Source organism: Galleria mellonella, unplaced genomic scaffold (assembly GCF_026898425.1).
Source record: "Galleria mellonella isolate WM207_F2 unplaced genomic scaffold, CSIRO_AGI_GalMel_v1 utg133, whole genome shotgun sequence".
Classification (NCBI taxonomy): Eukaryota; Metazoa; Arthropoda; class Insecta; order Lepidoptera; family Pyralidae; genus Galleria; species Galleria mellonella.
In genome coordinates, this window is record NW_026441990.1 from 1,190,942 (window position 1) to 1,208,578 (window position 17,637).

General features: G+C 34.7%; 1 protein-coding gene across 1 annotated transcript; it reads right to left on the reverse strand.

Moving 5' to 3' along the window:
- Nucleotides 1-679: 679 nt before the first annotated feature.
- On the reverse strand, nucleotides 680-6,424 carry LOC113511192 (uncharacterized). Its single transcript, XM_026894807.3, has 7 exons — nucleotides 6,236-6,424; nucleotides 5,783-5,982; nucleotides 4,945-5,322; nucleotides 3,477-3,624; nucleotides 2,696-2,840; nucleotides 1,666-1,799; nucleotides 680-1,269 (listed from the first exon to the last, which is right to left on the reverse strand). Exons 1-7 carry the CDS (start codon nucleotides 6,348-6,350, stop codon nucleotides 1,121-1,123), a joined length of 1,269 nt encoding a protein of 422 aa, XP_026750608.2. The 5' UTR covers nucleotides 6,351-6,424; the 3' UTR covers nucleotides 680-1,120.
- Between the last annotated feature and the right edge of the window lie 11,213 nt (nucleotides 6,425-17,637).

Consider the following 17,637-nt stretch of genomic DNA (forward strand, 5'->3'; position numbering starts at 1 on the left):
CTCAGGAAAAGCATGAGTGGTACCACGGGCATCGCAGAGTATTCTATATTGTATTTTAAATCGATACGCGAAGGTATAAAATTTTAAAAATTTTAACCCTACAACTTTTACAACCATTAAAATAGTAAACACCAATGCCACCTGTGTTGTGTAATTTGACGGCTTACACATGGCAAAATATTGCCAGCAGAGATAAAGTCCATCGTCTGCAGAGACTCAAAGCGTAGGTAAAAATTAATGCACACAAAATGCATGCGCGATTAATAATTAATCATAATTTGAAGTATAAACAACTAAATAAAAAGAATTTGAAAAATTATACAAATGATTTTGTTTTCTATGATAGAGCTTCGCTTTTTAAGCGATTTCCACAAGTTATTGTTCCACTAATAACCGATTTTGATAGCATTTCTGTGATTGGATGAGCAATTTGTAAATATTCCCTTTCAAATAAAAAAGACTTTCTAATCGGTCCGTGCGTTTTCGAGTAATCAGGAAACATATTAAAAATATAAAAATTCCGACGAATTAAGAACCTCCCCTTTTTTAAATCGGTTAAAAGAGATGCGGTTCTCACTGTATATATATAACATATTGAAAAGTTACCAAAACCATAGAAAAAGAAAACTTTAAAAAAGACCCAACTCACGTTTTCAACAAAACATTTGATTTCACGAAAGTGACAATTTTGAATTATCAAATTGATTGATACTAAAACTTTCACTCATTACTGTTCTACTGCAGTAAAAACTGTCAAAAAATATCAGCTGTTACCCATCATACCATAACTTGTAAAGTGCACATACTTTGCATGCAATATGCACACATTTGGTGTGAATTGATCCTTATTATTATTATTGTTAAGGTCTTATAGTTAACACATTGTAAGCGGGGCGGGTACTAATACCCGTTTTATGGACTGCCGTCTATCAACGGGGCGGGGGTATTTGTACCCCTTTGGAAAGTACTTGATTTATGAAATATAAGTAGATGTTTGTTTTATGATTCTCTTAGTTCGGGCAAAATTTACGAAGTAAGCGAAAAATTAGCATGCCTTGCAAATTTTGCCCGCTATGCAGTATCGTCAGGGCTATACAGGCCACTTAAAATGTGTTAACATTTATTTTAGATAAACTGCAATATAGTCATCGCATGCGTCTAGCACCGCTTGCTGTAACATGGGGTCTTTGCCGGAGTCCAGTGCAGCGGTGTGACTTGGCAGGAACAAGCACATACGGTTGCCATCACCCCAGGAGTGGTTGTTAGTACCTGTGCCCACCACCGACTTTAACTACCTTTGCCGACACCAAAAAATCCAACACCAAAAAACAACAAAAAACCAAAATTATAACTTGCAACCATTTGAAGAGGATTCAGTCTTATATTCACTATCCAGATCGCTAAATTTCATTCGCCAATCAATATTAACACAAATTTATCCGGATCTATCGGGATCCAGGATCAAAATAGACTATGTTATTGACCTCTTTAAACGTTAAGAGTCCAATCAATCGTTATGATATTAGACGCTCGCAGCGTTTGGGTTGGAGGACAAAGGACTTTTAAATGTTCTCGTTAATCAATAATATATCCTGCTCGGGCAGACGAAGTTGTAGGTAAAAATTAGTAATCAGATAAATAGAATGTAAAAGCATGTTGTCTCACCATAGTATTTGAGTGGCCAGTGATGGGGCTGGTGTGTCCGGGCCAGCAAACACGAAGGCACCGCGCCGGGCGGCAGCACGCGGGCTGGCCACCACGGACACGAGCCCAGCTTGTGCCACACCACGTCATCATACCTGGGGGACAGTTATTTCTATTATATTTGTTGATAATGGCTGGAAATGTTTTGATATATAGACTTTGACATAATTTTAAAATTACTGTTCGACATTATTTTTTGTCTTGTCCTTCATTGTTCTAATAAAAAAAAAGTACACAATTCTCTCTGAATATTTTTTTCCTTTCTAATAATTACTTTATATATTCGACGATTTACAACACATTTGTTATTAAAAAGTACCGAATTTTTTTAATATGATACAACCCATGTTATTCGCAGATAATGTAGTTTTCAATACGTTAGTAAATAATATTTTATTATCTGTGCCACATTTAAAAAAAAATTGGTTAAGTATTTTTTGAGTATATCTATTATAAACAAAAAAATAAAATTTTCCCTCTTTGTAACATTACACAACGAAAAGCAATGCATAAATCGGCATATAACATTAATACAAGGAAAAACAATACATCTAATCGGCATGCCAGCAATTTGCAACACGACAAATAACGGTAATTGCTTGGACAGCTCTATTTATTCCGATCCCTAAATATCCAGGATTGTTTTTAATGCAAAGCAACTAAGTGAGCTGCCGGGAAATTATTAGAATTGTAGAATTTTATTAGTATCAAGTCGGACTTTCAGTCGATCCCACTAGAAAACATCCTGGTGAATTCATCACGTTGGCCCCACTGATCCGATTTCATCTTCACTTGTCATCTTTCACTGATAGACCTGCCATGGGTACTTGTATTGTCTTACTGGTACTCCATCAGCGTAAATCAATAACATTGGCAAATTTCTATCATTAAAAACTACGTCTGGCAAAGAAATCACGAAAATTATATATCTACAAAAAACAAAATACTGATACATTAATAATTTTCTATTATTTTTGAGGTCGGAACTCACCCCACTCGAGGACCCCACATGCAACTAGGACACAAAACCAAATTGTCATTCTCCTTCTGAATAGAACATTTTGTTCTGGTGCTGGACAGAATCTTCTCCACTAAAGTCACTTTCGTTTGGGTCTTTTTCGGAGGATTTTTGCGGTCTGAAAGTAGTGATTTACTGATTTTTTGTGACTTGCAATATAATGGTGATATTGGCCAAATGTATTGAGAAAAAATAACCACGTATTACGATAAGTAGGTAGATGAATTATTTTTCGCACTAAACTTTTAAGTCTGACCAGGGACCGAACTAGGTTTTAGTTGGAAAAATGCACATTATAAAATGGGGCAAATATTAATTTTTGCCCGGAGCGACAAAATAACTAGATTTTTTTTTTATACAATTCAGAATGGCAAACAAGCTGACGGTCCACCTGATGGAAAGTGGTATCCGTCACCTATAGACATGAGCAGTACCATGGACATAACAGAGTATACTGTTTCGCCCATGATACCCCCCATGCGTTGCCATTCCTGAGGACTCAGGTGTTATTCCCCTGTATCCAGTAAATTCACGCCATATCCCCCCTTCAAACTGAAACACAACCATACAAACACAACTACTTCACGGTTGAAACACGAATAGGACAGAGGTACCCAAGCAATCGACTTTTGTACAAAGTGTCCCTCTGGTGAGTGAAAGTCTCTCTCCCTAGATCCGGCCCTGATTTGATCAATTCAACAAACACTGTCTTAAAGTAAATATGTGGTACTTAAATAAATCATTATATACTTACGTATGATAGTAATTAGCCATTCACGCCTACAAACAGGATGAAAAGAAGAGGGGCAGTTGGGACACTGTCGCAATTTATCCCCCTTTCCGCAAACAAGGCACCAAGGCGCGTGTAATGTTATTGGTGATTTTTCAGGCGATGTTGGATTCTTTAACAGAAATGGAACTTTACTGTTAAAAGTACGTACACATTATGTTTTAATGCAAACGCCTACAGCTTGCGCTCAGCTGAGGCGCGCAATCACAGCCGCTCAAGATTAAGGGTTCCGGATGGTTCTTAAACTAGTCGAAGTTATTCGACCAAATTACACATAAGGTAAACTGGTAGTTGTTACATTAAAATAGAAATGTAACTTATATACCTCAATGCATAAAATATACTCGAAACAATTTATAGGATTAATAATTACTAAACAGTTATTTTAGGGAGCAGGGAGTCAGTGGATGCAGGTGGCTCTCGACTGTTCTTTATGGCAGTCTATGGGGGAGACTTATATCCAGCAGTGGACGGATAATGGCTGAAGTGATGAAACAGTTATTTCAGTTGTAATAGGTGCTTATTTATACAGGGATATACAAACTAGACCCTCTAGACAAGTGGCAAGCGAATTCATCGATGGAATCGACATCGATAGCGAGTCCGTGAGATAGAATGAGATAGCAACGCCGGATGCCACATTTCAACTTACGAATTCGGTTTTCCATCGACAAATTCGCTTTCCACTGGGTCTAGAGACCTATCTTCTTCTTATTTCATATATTACGTGTATACCAAATTTTACAGTGATTGTTTAAGCCAAAAGACACATGTGATAGTTTATAATATTAAAGCCTTATTAATAATTTCCTAAGGTTGAATGGGAGACAATGTTTTAGCATTAAGTCCACCTTGTACACATACATGTACTAATGAATAAATAAATAATATTATAAACTACATATTTATGATATTAATAAGGAAGTAAAGATGTCAAATGTATTTTTGATTTTTGAAGAAATATGAAGAACATACATAATAATGTGTATTATTAGAGTAAGCAAGCTAAAATAGATACATATCGGTATTTAAGGGAGGAAAAAAAGGATTAAGTATGTTAGTGCTTTAAGGTCTCTATTTGATTCAATGCAAATATATATATGTATATTTTATAGTTAACATATAAGGTCTCTGTGCAAAGAGAAATATATTCGAGAAAATTATTTAAAAATGAAAGTCATATTTTAATATAATATTTTTGATATTTTCAAATAATAAATAATACTGAACATATCAGATAGTGCCATCTAGTTTTAAATTAAGCAGAGTTTGTGCAATGAGTACTAAATTTTTTCTAATATATTAGGTAGATATCAAGTTAAGGTTTTTTATATATTTATAATTATGATAGTTATATAAGTATATATATATATCATGATATTATATTATGACTAGGTGTGTATATGTATAAGTTACATTGAGAGTTACTCACAGAACTTTCAGGTCCATCTCTATTCTCCATTTGTTTGTGGATAAAATTATATTTCCAGCATTGATGTAAATAATTTTCAATCTCCTTAAGTGTTACTATATTTTTTATGACTAGTTCAAATTTATCTTCTGTACTTGCATCTACATTAGCTAAATAATCTAGACAGTCTTCATTAGAGTTATGATTATTTTTTAAATGCAAATAGAATTCATCAAAAATCATCTCGGTACCTTGTCGTACAAATTCTTTGAAAGCGTTTTCATACTTGCCCTGTTTTAGTGGTGTGTGCCTTACATCATAGGTAGTGTTGAGATCTGGTGTTTTGTACTTATTTAATTTAACATTAAGAGGTACAATGTGATCCTCCTTAATTTTTCTCTGAAATGTGAAAGTATTTTTTTATTTTATTGAGGAGTTTAATTTGATATTCTATTAAATAAATACTAACTTCATGAACAAAGTAAGTGCTTAATGTGATTATTTTACAAAATAAAAATAATATATTAATTACTTAGTGATATTATTTAAATAGAATATAGCAGTTAAAATATCAAGAATATAAGCACAGATTACCAGTTTTAAAATATTTTTTTTAAACTGGGCTACCATAGGCAAGAGAATAAAATTCTGTAATGTCTATGATGATGATGGATAGTGGTCTCTAGTTGAGGATCATCACTTTTTATCAAGTTATTAACACCTATTTACTCTCATTTCCCTCTTACTCCATAATATGATAAATCACTAATATTCAGTTATAATATTAAATGGATCTGCTAACCACCTAGCAAGTTTATAAATATTATGAATTAAAAAAAAAAATTATGGCAATTAGTACCTTTCTAGGTGTAGTTGATATTTGTTTTGGTGCTGGGGATACCTTGTCAGCTGGCCCATAAAAAGGTCTAGAACGTGCAGCAAGGTGCAGACTGGTGTATGGGACCCAAAGTCTTTCCTTGGTTCGACTGATTTCAATGTAATAACAAAGTTCTTTTGTAACTTTAATGGTCCCATTTTCGTTCGCTGATATTCCTAGAACTAATTAAATAATTAATTTGATACCTATCGCTCACTTCACATTACTTTGTTAAGTTAAAATTCACAACTTTTAAAAGATACAGATTATTCTTATACTTTTTAATAGATATTAGTATTAACTAAAAATATATCCAGGTAAGTATATATCTAGTTTAAAAAATGCGATTGCTGCGTTGAAGTTATTATTACTGTTTTATTATTTACATTAAATACGTACAAAAAAATAAGAATCTTTTAAAATAATCCATCAAACCTTTATCGTCGTAAAACAGGCCCTTTTCATCTTTGACTACTTGAACTTTAGCGTAAACTTTTTTGCATATTTTAGCTAGTGCGATGTCCCCAAGCTTCCAATGATAAATACTCATTTTAATGTTTTGCTGAAGATATATACATTAATAAATGTATTGTTCTCCTTTGAAAAACTTTTGAAAACTTTTGCTTTGCTTCACATCAGCTGTTATTATTTATAATGATAATATCAGCGCCATCTATTATCGAGTAGGAAAACTAAAAATAAGAAACATGATTACTTAATTATTCGTTTATTAAATGATAATAGATGGCGGGATATGTATAATTTTAGGCAAGTTTCTAATGATGCTAACTCATTACTGAAAATCTTTATTTAATATTATAAATGCGAAAGTGAGTTTGTATATTAATTGTCTCATAGCGCCTTAATGCCTTAACCAAATCCTAAAAATTGGTATATGTCTACTATATGAGATGAAGAACGACAGGTATATATAACCTACTTTTTATCTTATTTAATAAACGTATCCCAGTAGAGGGAAAGGGATTGTAAGTAATGGAGATTGAGAATCCCAATGCTAGCAATATACCCAACCAGGTCGACCTCCTCACAGTTCCCCCTGGAAACTATCATGGTTAATTCCTGATGAATTCATCATGATTGGCTAACTGGCCTGTTTTCATTCTCATCTATCACCCTTCACTGGTGCTTCGCCAGCGTATCCCGTTAGCGCAGGCGGGGTTACCGTACCATTTTCACCCATCAAAAAAAAAACGTATCCCAGTCAAGCGGAAGAAATCACTGTTAAATATAAGTATATAGCTACTATAGGTATATGACAATTTTTTTAAGCAGTCAGACCGTCACTGGAACGTAACTTTAAATATGCCCATGGGTATATTAGGTAATCAGGGGGTAGGTTTATCTATCTATACTTATAATAAATCTGTAGAGAGGTCAATTCTGTACATGAAATATATTTCCAAAATAACTATCAGGGGGTGATTAGTGATCGATACTGATGCCAAAAATGCAATCAGTAAATTTTTTGTCTGTCTGTATGTTCATTATAGAAACAAAAACTACTCGACGGATTTTAACGAAACTTGGTACAATTATTCTTCGTACTCTTGGGCAGGTTATAGTATACTTTTCATCGCGCTACGATCAATAGGAGCAGAGCAATGAAGGGAAATGTTGGGAAAACGGGAGAAGTTACTCCATTTCAAAGCTTCCGTCGCGTGTGCAGCCTTAATGACCATTTTTTTAAATGTAAAAATGTCCACCCGTGTGAAGCCGGGACGGACCGCTAGTTAGTAAAATAATTTCTAAAATTGATACAGGATCGTCATTCCTCGATCGATCGATCGTTTTAAAAGGAAAATAAGAGGGTTTAAATATTATAAGGAAGTGATTTTTTTTTTTATTTGAAATACATTCTCAATAATGGATTTTCCCAGGTACAAAAGTAAATTGCAATCATGTTGGAATTTTATTTCTAACTAGCACCTATACTCTAATTTAAATTTCTATGTATTTTGATCTACTTTGAATCTTATAAGAAATAAGGATATCCACCTAAATCTATAGCAAGCGAATTTATCATTGGATATGTTTTCGCTACCACATATATGATTAAAATAAGATAGCAACCTTAGTCTTCGTTGTTTTTTTTTTTGCGTAAGTCAATGAAACTATATTTATATCGTTATATATTTGTTTACCACATATACCTAGGTTGGTATAGGTTTTTTATAATGGATGATAATATAATGGTATTTTTTTTATGGGTGAAAATGGTATGGTAACCCCGCCTGCGCTAATGGGATACGCTGGCGGAGCACCAGTGAAGGGTGATAGGTGAGAATGAAAACAGCCCAGTTAGCCCATCATGATGAGTTCATCAGGAATAACCATGATAGTTTCTAGAGGGAACCGGGAGGAGGTCGTCCTGGTTGGGTATATTACTAACAATAGGATTCTCAGTCTCCATTACTAACAATCCCTTTCCCCCCGATAGTATATATATATATTTTTAATGGATGATAATAGAATGGTTACCCTGCCTGCGCTATCGATTTACACTGGCGGGATACCAGTGAGCAATGAAAGGTGAGGATAAAATGGCAGGTCAGTTAGTCCATCGTTACAAATTCAACGGTAAATTAGTCACGATGGTTTCCAGGGGAAACCGCGTGGAGATCAACCTGAGAGAGTATATTACTAGCAATGGGGCTATGAGACCCCATTACTAACAATCTCTTTCCCCCTGATAGTGTATATTACGTTGAGCTCCACGCTAGCATCGCAGCTGTTAGACCCTGTTACTAACAATTCCTTTCCCATCACACATATAAATAGGTAGGATAATCATTTAGTAAAACCACAAAAACATTATTATATCAGCCGTTAACTGTCCGCTGCTGAATCTAGGCCTCCTTCATAAAAGGGGGGTTTTGTCACTAGTTACCACTTTTGGCAGGGGAGTTGGCAAAATTAGTTATTCTGATTTTGAAACTAAACTACCTACCGAATTGATTTTGGCAAAATTTCCATAGGACCAATTTGTTAGTATAACCTCTTAGATAAAAAAATGATTTGCAACCGGTTTTTAACTGGACGAGTTAGTAAGGTAATGAACATAAAAAAATCGAATTGCGTAGCTCCTTCTTTTTTTAAATTGGTTAAAAACTGTGGACTATTATATGGGATATTCAATATTGCTTTAACAAAACTGCTTTATTGAATATTCTGTAGAATATTCAATAAAGCAGTTTTGAATTAATTCTACTAAAAAATTAATATATTTTGCTGATTTTTAGAATAATTACTTTGATGTACTATCAAATTGTGGGGGAGGGGGGATTGTTAGTAATGCGGACTAGCTGTCCCATTGCTAGCAGTATATCCTGTCAGGTCGACCTCCACGTGGTCCTCCCTGAAAACTATCGTGCAGATATATTCATCACGATGGGTTAACTGACCTACCTCTTCATCTTCACCTATCATGTCTCACTCGTGCCCCGCCAGCGTATACCGTTAGAGCAGGCGGGGTTACCATTCCATTATCATCCATTATTATACATATATATATATATATATATATATATATATATATATATATATATATATATATATATATATATATATATATATATATATATATATATATATATATTGCTGGTTCTTAGAATAATTATTTCAGTACTATTCGTCACTGAGAGACGACTGCAAAGCCAATAAATCAGTATTAAATCAACATCAATATGACAACCGGTTGTTATTCGAGATGGCCGCGTGCGATTGGTTGATCTCGCGAGGGGCGTGGCGCGGTACAGCGCAGCTTCCAATCGACGGAGTCATCTTACATCGAGATTGGAGATAGGGGACCGATTGTATATAGGGTGCGTAATGTGTAGGCATAAGGCCCGGTTTACATTATTACGCGCGCGTGTTATTTTTAAACCTCATGTTTAAAACGTATATATATCTATATAATGCTACTAGCATTAAGTCCGCCTCTTGTACCTTATTTTATTTTGGTCATTAGTTATCTAAATAAAAAAAAATACGGGAAATTAATGAACTTACTGTTTTTGTCACAATGACTTCATTAAATTCTAGTATGTAGAAGTACGGAAAAGCAATGAAATAATCACTTCTAGATAACGTATTGAAATAAAATATACAGCAGATTTTAAGTTAGACCTTCAGGGAGACAAATATGAAAACAGTATTTAGCGCAGTAGTTTTTGCGTGATGTCGGAGCAAACGAACAGACAGAAACAAAATTTTTACGAAATATTATTTAGTACATATTGGTATACTCATTCATTCATTCTTATTGATAGGTCCTATAAGACCTCTCGAATTATTTTTATTCATCATAATCATATCAGCTCTTAGCTGTCAAATGCTGAACATAAGCTTCTACCTTGGAAGAGGAGGGGGGGTGACAGTAGTTGCCACGCTTGGCAGGCGAGTTGACAACTGTAGTAGGCTTTGGAGAAGTTTTAGGAGGGACGCTGCTATTCATCCCTCGCACTCCCTTATTTTTAAATAAAATAAAATATCTTTTATATTCAAACATCGTGTAGTTACAATTTTATTGTATTAGTAAGATTAAAGGAAAACAAGTTGTATTGAAATTTTCACAGAATCACTCTCTTAATGCTATTAGTAACAAATTTTATTTTTTATTTATTTATTAATAATTTACATTGCGATTAAGGATAGGATATACATTGCAAACAGGAATATTTAATCAAGAAACTTATTTATTCATTTATTAAACACCTAGATAGTGTAAATGGCGAACTTAACACCTTATGGCGTTATCTGCCAGTCGACCGTGGACAGGAATAGCAGAAAATATAATTAACCTTCTGTAATATTTATTGCGAATGGTAGATAGCTTTGTCCTTTTTGCGGCAATAAAGTGAAAGTGTAGCAGATGCGTAACTTTCGCCGAATTATTATAATACGGCACGCAATGCGCATGCGCCTTATGACAATTATGGCACGTCTCTTTTATGGTCAATTGGATATGACAAGTGGCAACACTGTAACCATACAACTTATTTATTTAATCTATATTTTAATCTATACATATTGTTAATCTAAAAACAAAGAATTACATAGAAGGAATGATAAAATAAAAACTGTAAATCATACGGTTGCCTCCTTTCTTCTTATGCAATATATACTTAATTGAGGGAAAGGGATTGTTAGCAATGGAGTTCGAGATTGCTAGCAATATGAGGTCGATCTGCCAGGGTATATTGCGTACAATAGATCTGGTAGCCCATATTACTAACAGCCCCTTCCCCCCAGTACATATATACTGTTACCTACCTACGCCTTTAAGGTTCTCCAATCGCAATTGATTACGTGTAGTGGACACAAACGTGAAACAAATAAGGCAGAACATAAATAATTAAAAAAAAAACTTAAAACGCATCTCGTCCATAGTCAAATTTTGAAGAAAAAAAAAAATGGTGCCATTAACCGTTTGGTATCAAGGAGACAATTGAACACTTTTTACCAAGCAATAGCTCGTGCCGGCCCTACTATCCGGTACATTCACTCACACAATAGATAAGAAATTAAATTTTTTAAAGGTACTGAGGGCTCAGTTAGCCCATTATATTACAAATCTATTGTTTTTAACGCGCCACCTACCTATTTGTGCTTTAATTCCTTCTACCCAAAGGTTGTCTGGAAGAGATTGCTTAGCAATAAGACCGCCTTTTGTACTATACTATACGTATTGAAAACTGTTTTAACCAATCATGTTATGTTAGTGCAATAAAGTGTTAAATAAATAAATAAAAAAAAAAATAAAGTAAAATTTACACGTACAAGATTTTTATATATACATACTATTTGTAAATTAATCAGATATTAATAGAATGAAGATTATTAAAAAAAAATATATTACGGATCACGTTATGATCGTGTTCACGTTTATGACGATAATCTAAAGATTAAGCTCCATGGCTTTCTTCTTTTGCCTTTACTCGTACCATTGTTTATAAATTAATACCACTTATGTCAATAAATTTGTAAACACAGCAAAATTTCTTTTCAACTTATTTTTAACTCACGTTAAGCGTTCTAGTGGTGTATAAAGGTTTACGTCTTTATTGCATTCACTTTTGTGTCGATTTTGTAAGAAATTCTTTGATTCTGTGATTGACACAGTTTGCCAGAAGAATAGCTAAGTTATCAGTAGTATTATAAATCTCTAAAGAAATTACAATAGGCGTTTTCATTCGGTTTCCTCAAAACCTGTTTGCCGATGTTTGGTTCTTTCTTATTTATGCATGCATGATAAAAATATATGTTTCCTTTTGCCTGTAGATTTGTTGTTACTCGTTTAGGAGGGTAGATTGATTAACAAAATTTTTAAATCTTAGTTGCTACTAATATAGTAAAATGTTGACTAGAGTATGTCTATACATGGAAGATATTATAAAAGAAAATATCGTAAGAAATTTTAGTACAACACAATAATTTTTAGAAATTTTTCTCTATCTGTATAGTTGTGTATAGTTGCTCCGGCATTATGCAAAAACTATCGAAGTACCAAATTGAATGCGATTTTCACTGGTGCAATGCTGAAGGGTTAACTAAAATTAAAGTCTGGTGTCAAAGTGGTGTATTTCATTAGTTTCCCTACTTCTGAAATCCACGCGTACGAAGTTTGTTTAAATTTTTTTTTCGGAGGGAGTTTGTTAAAGAATAAAAGCTTCCCACGAACCTCGTTGTGCACGATTGTACAAACCGCCTTTGTCAGCATCTGTCGTCAGTTTTTTGCTGTGCCGTTAATTTTCTCCCGGTATTTTTTTTCTCTTTTTTGTCGGATCACATTGTTTTCTTATTTTGTAGAACAGGTAGCCGCCAGATGAACTTTTACCTTTCCGCTCTATGGCGATTTGTTCTATTGAACGGCAATTTATCGGTTGCCCGGAACGTAGTCAGTACCTATGCACTTTTAGAATAATTTAACATCCTGTTCCGCACTACTTCAACTTTACAATAATTAGAATAGTACCAACTTTAATAGGTGATAATAGAATGGTAACCTCGTCTGCGCTATCGGATACGCCGGCGGGACACCAGTAAGCGGTGATAGGTGAGGATGAAAGCAGATGCGTTAACTCATCGAGACAAATTCCACTAGAATTAACTACGATAGTTTCCAGGAGCAACCGCGTGGAGGTCGACCTGATAGGGTGTATTGCTAGTAACAGGAAAATTAGACCCATTACTAACAATCCTTATCCCCTTAAATAGATAGATAATTTATTTAGAATAGTACCTACTGAGAGGGGAACACTTTCGAGAAACTATATTCTTTGATCTTCTATAGATATAATCTGCACCAACGTATTAGTGGTTCATGGTGCTAAAGCCCTTTTGGAACACAACCACCCAAACAAACTATTTCGGGTAACTCGAAATTGTTAAATTTACTTGTAAGATGATTCAACAGTCTCGAAAAGATTAAGTAGACATGGTTCAGAAAGGATATCAGTCTATAGTTCTTCAATATAGTTTTGTCGGGGGGAAGGGATTGTTAGTAATGGAGACTGAGAATCCCATTTCTAGCAATATACCCAACCAGGTCGACCTCCACGCGGTTCCCCCTGGAAACTATCATGGTTAATTCCTGATGAATTCATCATGATGGGCTAACTGGCCTGTATTCATTCTCATCTATCACCCTTCACTGGTGCTTCGCCAGCGTATCCCATTAGCGCAGGCGGGGTTACCATACCATTTTCACCCATCAAAAAAAAAATAATTTTGTCACCCTTCTTGAAGAACAGGACTACCGCACTTCTGCTCACGCCTCGTGCGTAGCACTGTTATAGATGACAAAATGAAATAGCCTCTGAAAGATAGTCCTTCAGAGGCTATCTAACGCTAAGTATCGATTTTCTACCCGCTCTCAGAAGCTCTGCAGTAATTCTATCCTTCCTCGGTACCTTGCCTCCTCAGGAATGGCAACGTATGGGGGGGTATCATGGGCGAAACAGTATACTCTGTTATGTCCATAGTACTGCTCATGTCTATAGGCGACGGTTACCACTTTCCATCAGGTGGGCCGTCAGCTTGTTTGCTATTCTAAGTTGTATAAAAAAATTGTTTCTAGTATTGGAGTCGTAAAATCCTTTACTAACAATTCTTTCTCTTCAATCTATCTAGATGTTATTGTAACTAATAAAACGACAGGAAAGGATAACAGCCGTGGATCCTTCCAGGCAAAGCAATGAGGCAGAACTAGTTTTTGTAGGAGCACGAGCCAACAGGATATTGTTCAGAGTAGATTCACCTTAGGTTGTTGTGATGAATTGGGAAGGGTTTTTGTGATATTTGTTCCGTCCAAGTGATTCTACTTTTTCAACAAAACATCTTTTGTCCAATATCTGTGAAGAAACAGAAATCTGACTCTGGGTCCGTTGATTGCAATGAAAACTAGTATTCAATATATGTATGTATTTAATTTCATTGGGCTGCATACAAGATAGGTGAAGGATGAAAAAAAAACAATCTTGCATTTTATTTAATACACAAAAAAAATGTTGTTATGTTTCTTACTATATCGCGTATTAAATTTAGTACAGTGACATCTAGTGATAAAAAATCAAATGAAAATCACTGTCAGTCCTAACAGTCTGTTTATATATGGTATTTTTTTTATAGATGATAAGGGAATGATAACCACGCTTGCGCTATCGGTATACACTGGCGGGGAACTAGTGGGAGGTGAAAGGTGAGGATGAAAAGGCAGGTCAGTAAGCCCATTGTGACGAGTTCAACCATAAATTTGTCATGATGGTTTCCAGGGGTAACTACGTGGAGGTCGACCTGATAGGATGTATTGATAGCAATGGGGACTAATCTCCCAATTGATAACAATCCCTTTCTCCCCATTATATGGTATTAGTTTTAAAACACTAAACGTTGTTTTACACCCTACCGCCACCTATCAGGTCATTTTTTATTATTTAGATAAAAAGTTTAAAAAAGAAATATATAAAAAAAAGTAACACCACGCCGGCATACACAGACAAACAGTGTAGGTATGTCGGCTGCAAACCCAGTGACCCGGAGGTCGTCGCCTCCGGAGTAGAAGTCGGGGTAATGGGGTACGCCCCGAGGCCCCTACCTCGCCAGCCCACACATCATCCAGCGAGCAAAGAGAAGACCCTGTAGTTATTGTTGTAAAAAAAGTAGCATATTGCCAGTCAGCAAGGCACTAATGCCAGACCCAGGGATAGTCGTTATATAAAAACCAAAAATTCAAAACCGATTTTGATAAAAATTTTACGGAAAAAATCTACAATATATCCTTTCAGATAAAAAAAAGAATTTTCCAAATCGGTATAATACTAACGGAGTTATGATGTGGTAAACATAAAAAATCGCCGTGTGAGCCCCGGCGTAGAATGGGCCACCCCTTCCTCACCTGTGGGTGTCGTAAGAGGTGACTAAGGGAGGCCGAGGGATGGGCAGCAGCAGTCTCTCTTAAAACATCTCTAAAAACCTAATTGCGTTATCAACCCGTCTGTCAAGCGTGACAAATACTGGCAAAACTCTCATTATGGGGAAGGCTTATGTTCAGCAGTGGACAGTTAATGGCTGAATTAATAATAAAAACATACAAAAGCAATCGAATTGAGAACCCCCTTCTTTTAAGTCGGGTAAAGATATTCGCCAAACATGAACAAACTGTTATATGATTATTAGAATTCGGTGAAGTCTTAAAAGAGATCAACTTGATCCGCGCAAGTGTATGACTGAGGGCGTTTACCTATTTAATATATTCATTTGCAAGTTGTTACTCTTACAAGCGTCGCAGTTGCATAACGTCTACTCATTATGCATGACATAACGCATATAGACAGACACGCGATACGCGAGATGGTATAATTGTATCAGATGCCGGCTCCACGGTCAATGTCGGGATGAGTCATGCTTGATGTCTAAACGATAGGAGGTAGCGGATAAATGATTAATTGCTAGGTCTTGTCCACGATTTCGATCGCGTGACTGGGTTATGTTGAATGGCCAGGATAAAAAGCAGCCTATTTTCTTCTTAATCCCAAATATTAAATGTACGCTTAATTTTTTTATTTTAATGTATTATAATGCTGTTCTCGTAACGTTGTAACATTGTTATTAAAGTATTTTGAAATTAGCTGTATCTAGCAGCTTTGTCTGTGTAGATTAGTCAATAAAGTATAATAAGTGTAAATGTAGGATGTAATTTATCTATGTTTAAAATTTTATTTAAATCTATTTAGTAGTTTTTGCGGGAAAAAGTAACAAACATTCATTTAATCTTTATAAACTTTCGTATTTATAATAAAAAGTAAAATGCCATTCTTTTATATAACGTGAAATTCGCTCAGATCGTATTACTTGGCACAAACCCGCACACAGATAGACAGCCGCGAGATGCGCACGCGCCGTTTGTACGGCAGCTGACCGCGGTGTACTGTGAATAACCGATCTTGATACGTTTACATTGGTATGCCTTTATCATTGTTACTAACTATTTTCCACAGCTTTGCTTGTATGAATCAGTAAGTACATAAAGTATAGTATGCGATAAGTTAGGACAGAATTCAGTCATTTGAGCGTGATTGAGTAAACAAATATTAAAAAAATTCTACAAATTTTCACATTTGTAATGTTAGTAGAATAGGATTACACATAATGATCAAAGACTGTGTGTCTTAAAAAAAGACAATACCAAGACATCACGCTATTGAAGATGTTGGCAACAGCAAATAAATTATACATTTTACTAGCTTTTACCTGCGACTTCGTCTGCGTGACCGGGATATGTTTCCTAATCAGGATAAAACGTAGCCTATATCCTTCTCCATTTCATAAAGTTCGTGTATACAAAATTTCATAGTAATTGCTTAAACCTTCAAAGCGCTATAAGGCAATACACAAATACACAAATTCACTTTTACATTTATAATATTATTGAGGATTTAATAATAAAAACAATATATGTCATAATAAAATAATTATAATATTTTTATATATGTCAAGTACATAGAAATGGAAATACACATAATAATTATTTCAATATGCGAGACAAAGCTGCTTATGATTCAGTGTAGGCTAGAGTTCTACACCCTTCATTATTCTATAGTCTTTGTCTATTGAAATTTACTTAGCATATGAATAACATCTTATATAAACTATTGCACATCGACAACAATGGCGTTACAAACTCATAAAAATAAATAATTGAATATAACAACGCGACAATTTGTTTTAACCTCAAACATTAATAACTCAGAACATATAGAAAAACACTTGGACTTAATAATAATATTTATATAATAATAGTATTATTTGAATGATTTCGCCGTATAAGGCATTTTCAAAGTTTATTTACATGAGTTTTCTCCGTGCAATCATTTGAAGAGTGGCTAGAAATTAACAGACACAGATGAGTCGATAAATTTAGTAGAAAAAAATATCCTAAAATATTAGGTAATGATACGGGTGACCCACCCGTATTTTTATTTCAATTTTTTGACAATTTTTTTATTTTCATTTTATTATGATTTAGCATTAAAAATACATATAAATTTAAATTTTCACGCTTTTACGATCAACTCCTGTTTTTTAATCGCGATTTTTATATGCCGCAATAGGTTTGCAAGATGACAATCGAATATAATAATTGTAGTACGATAAATTTTCATGTATAATTCTAGAAATAATGTATATGGTAAAACAACGTTTGCCGAGTCAGCTAGTAAATTTATAAAAATACAAATTAATGAAATATCAAGAATGGTCAGTGGCCGCAGATTGTACACTGCGCGGCAGATGTGCGCAGCATCTGTCCGCGCACACGC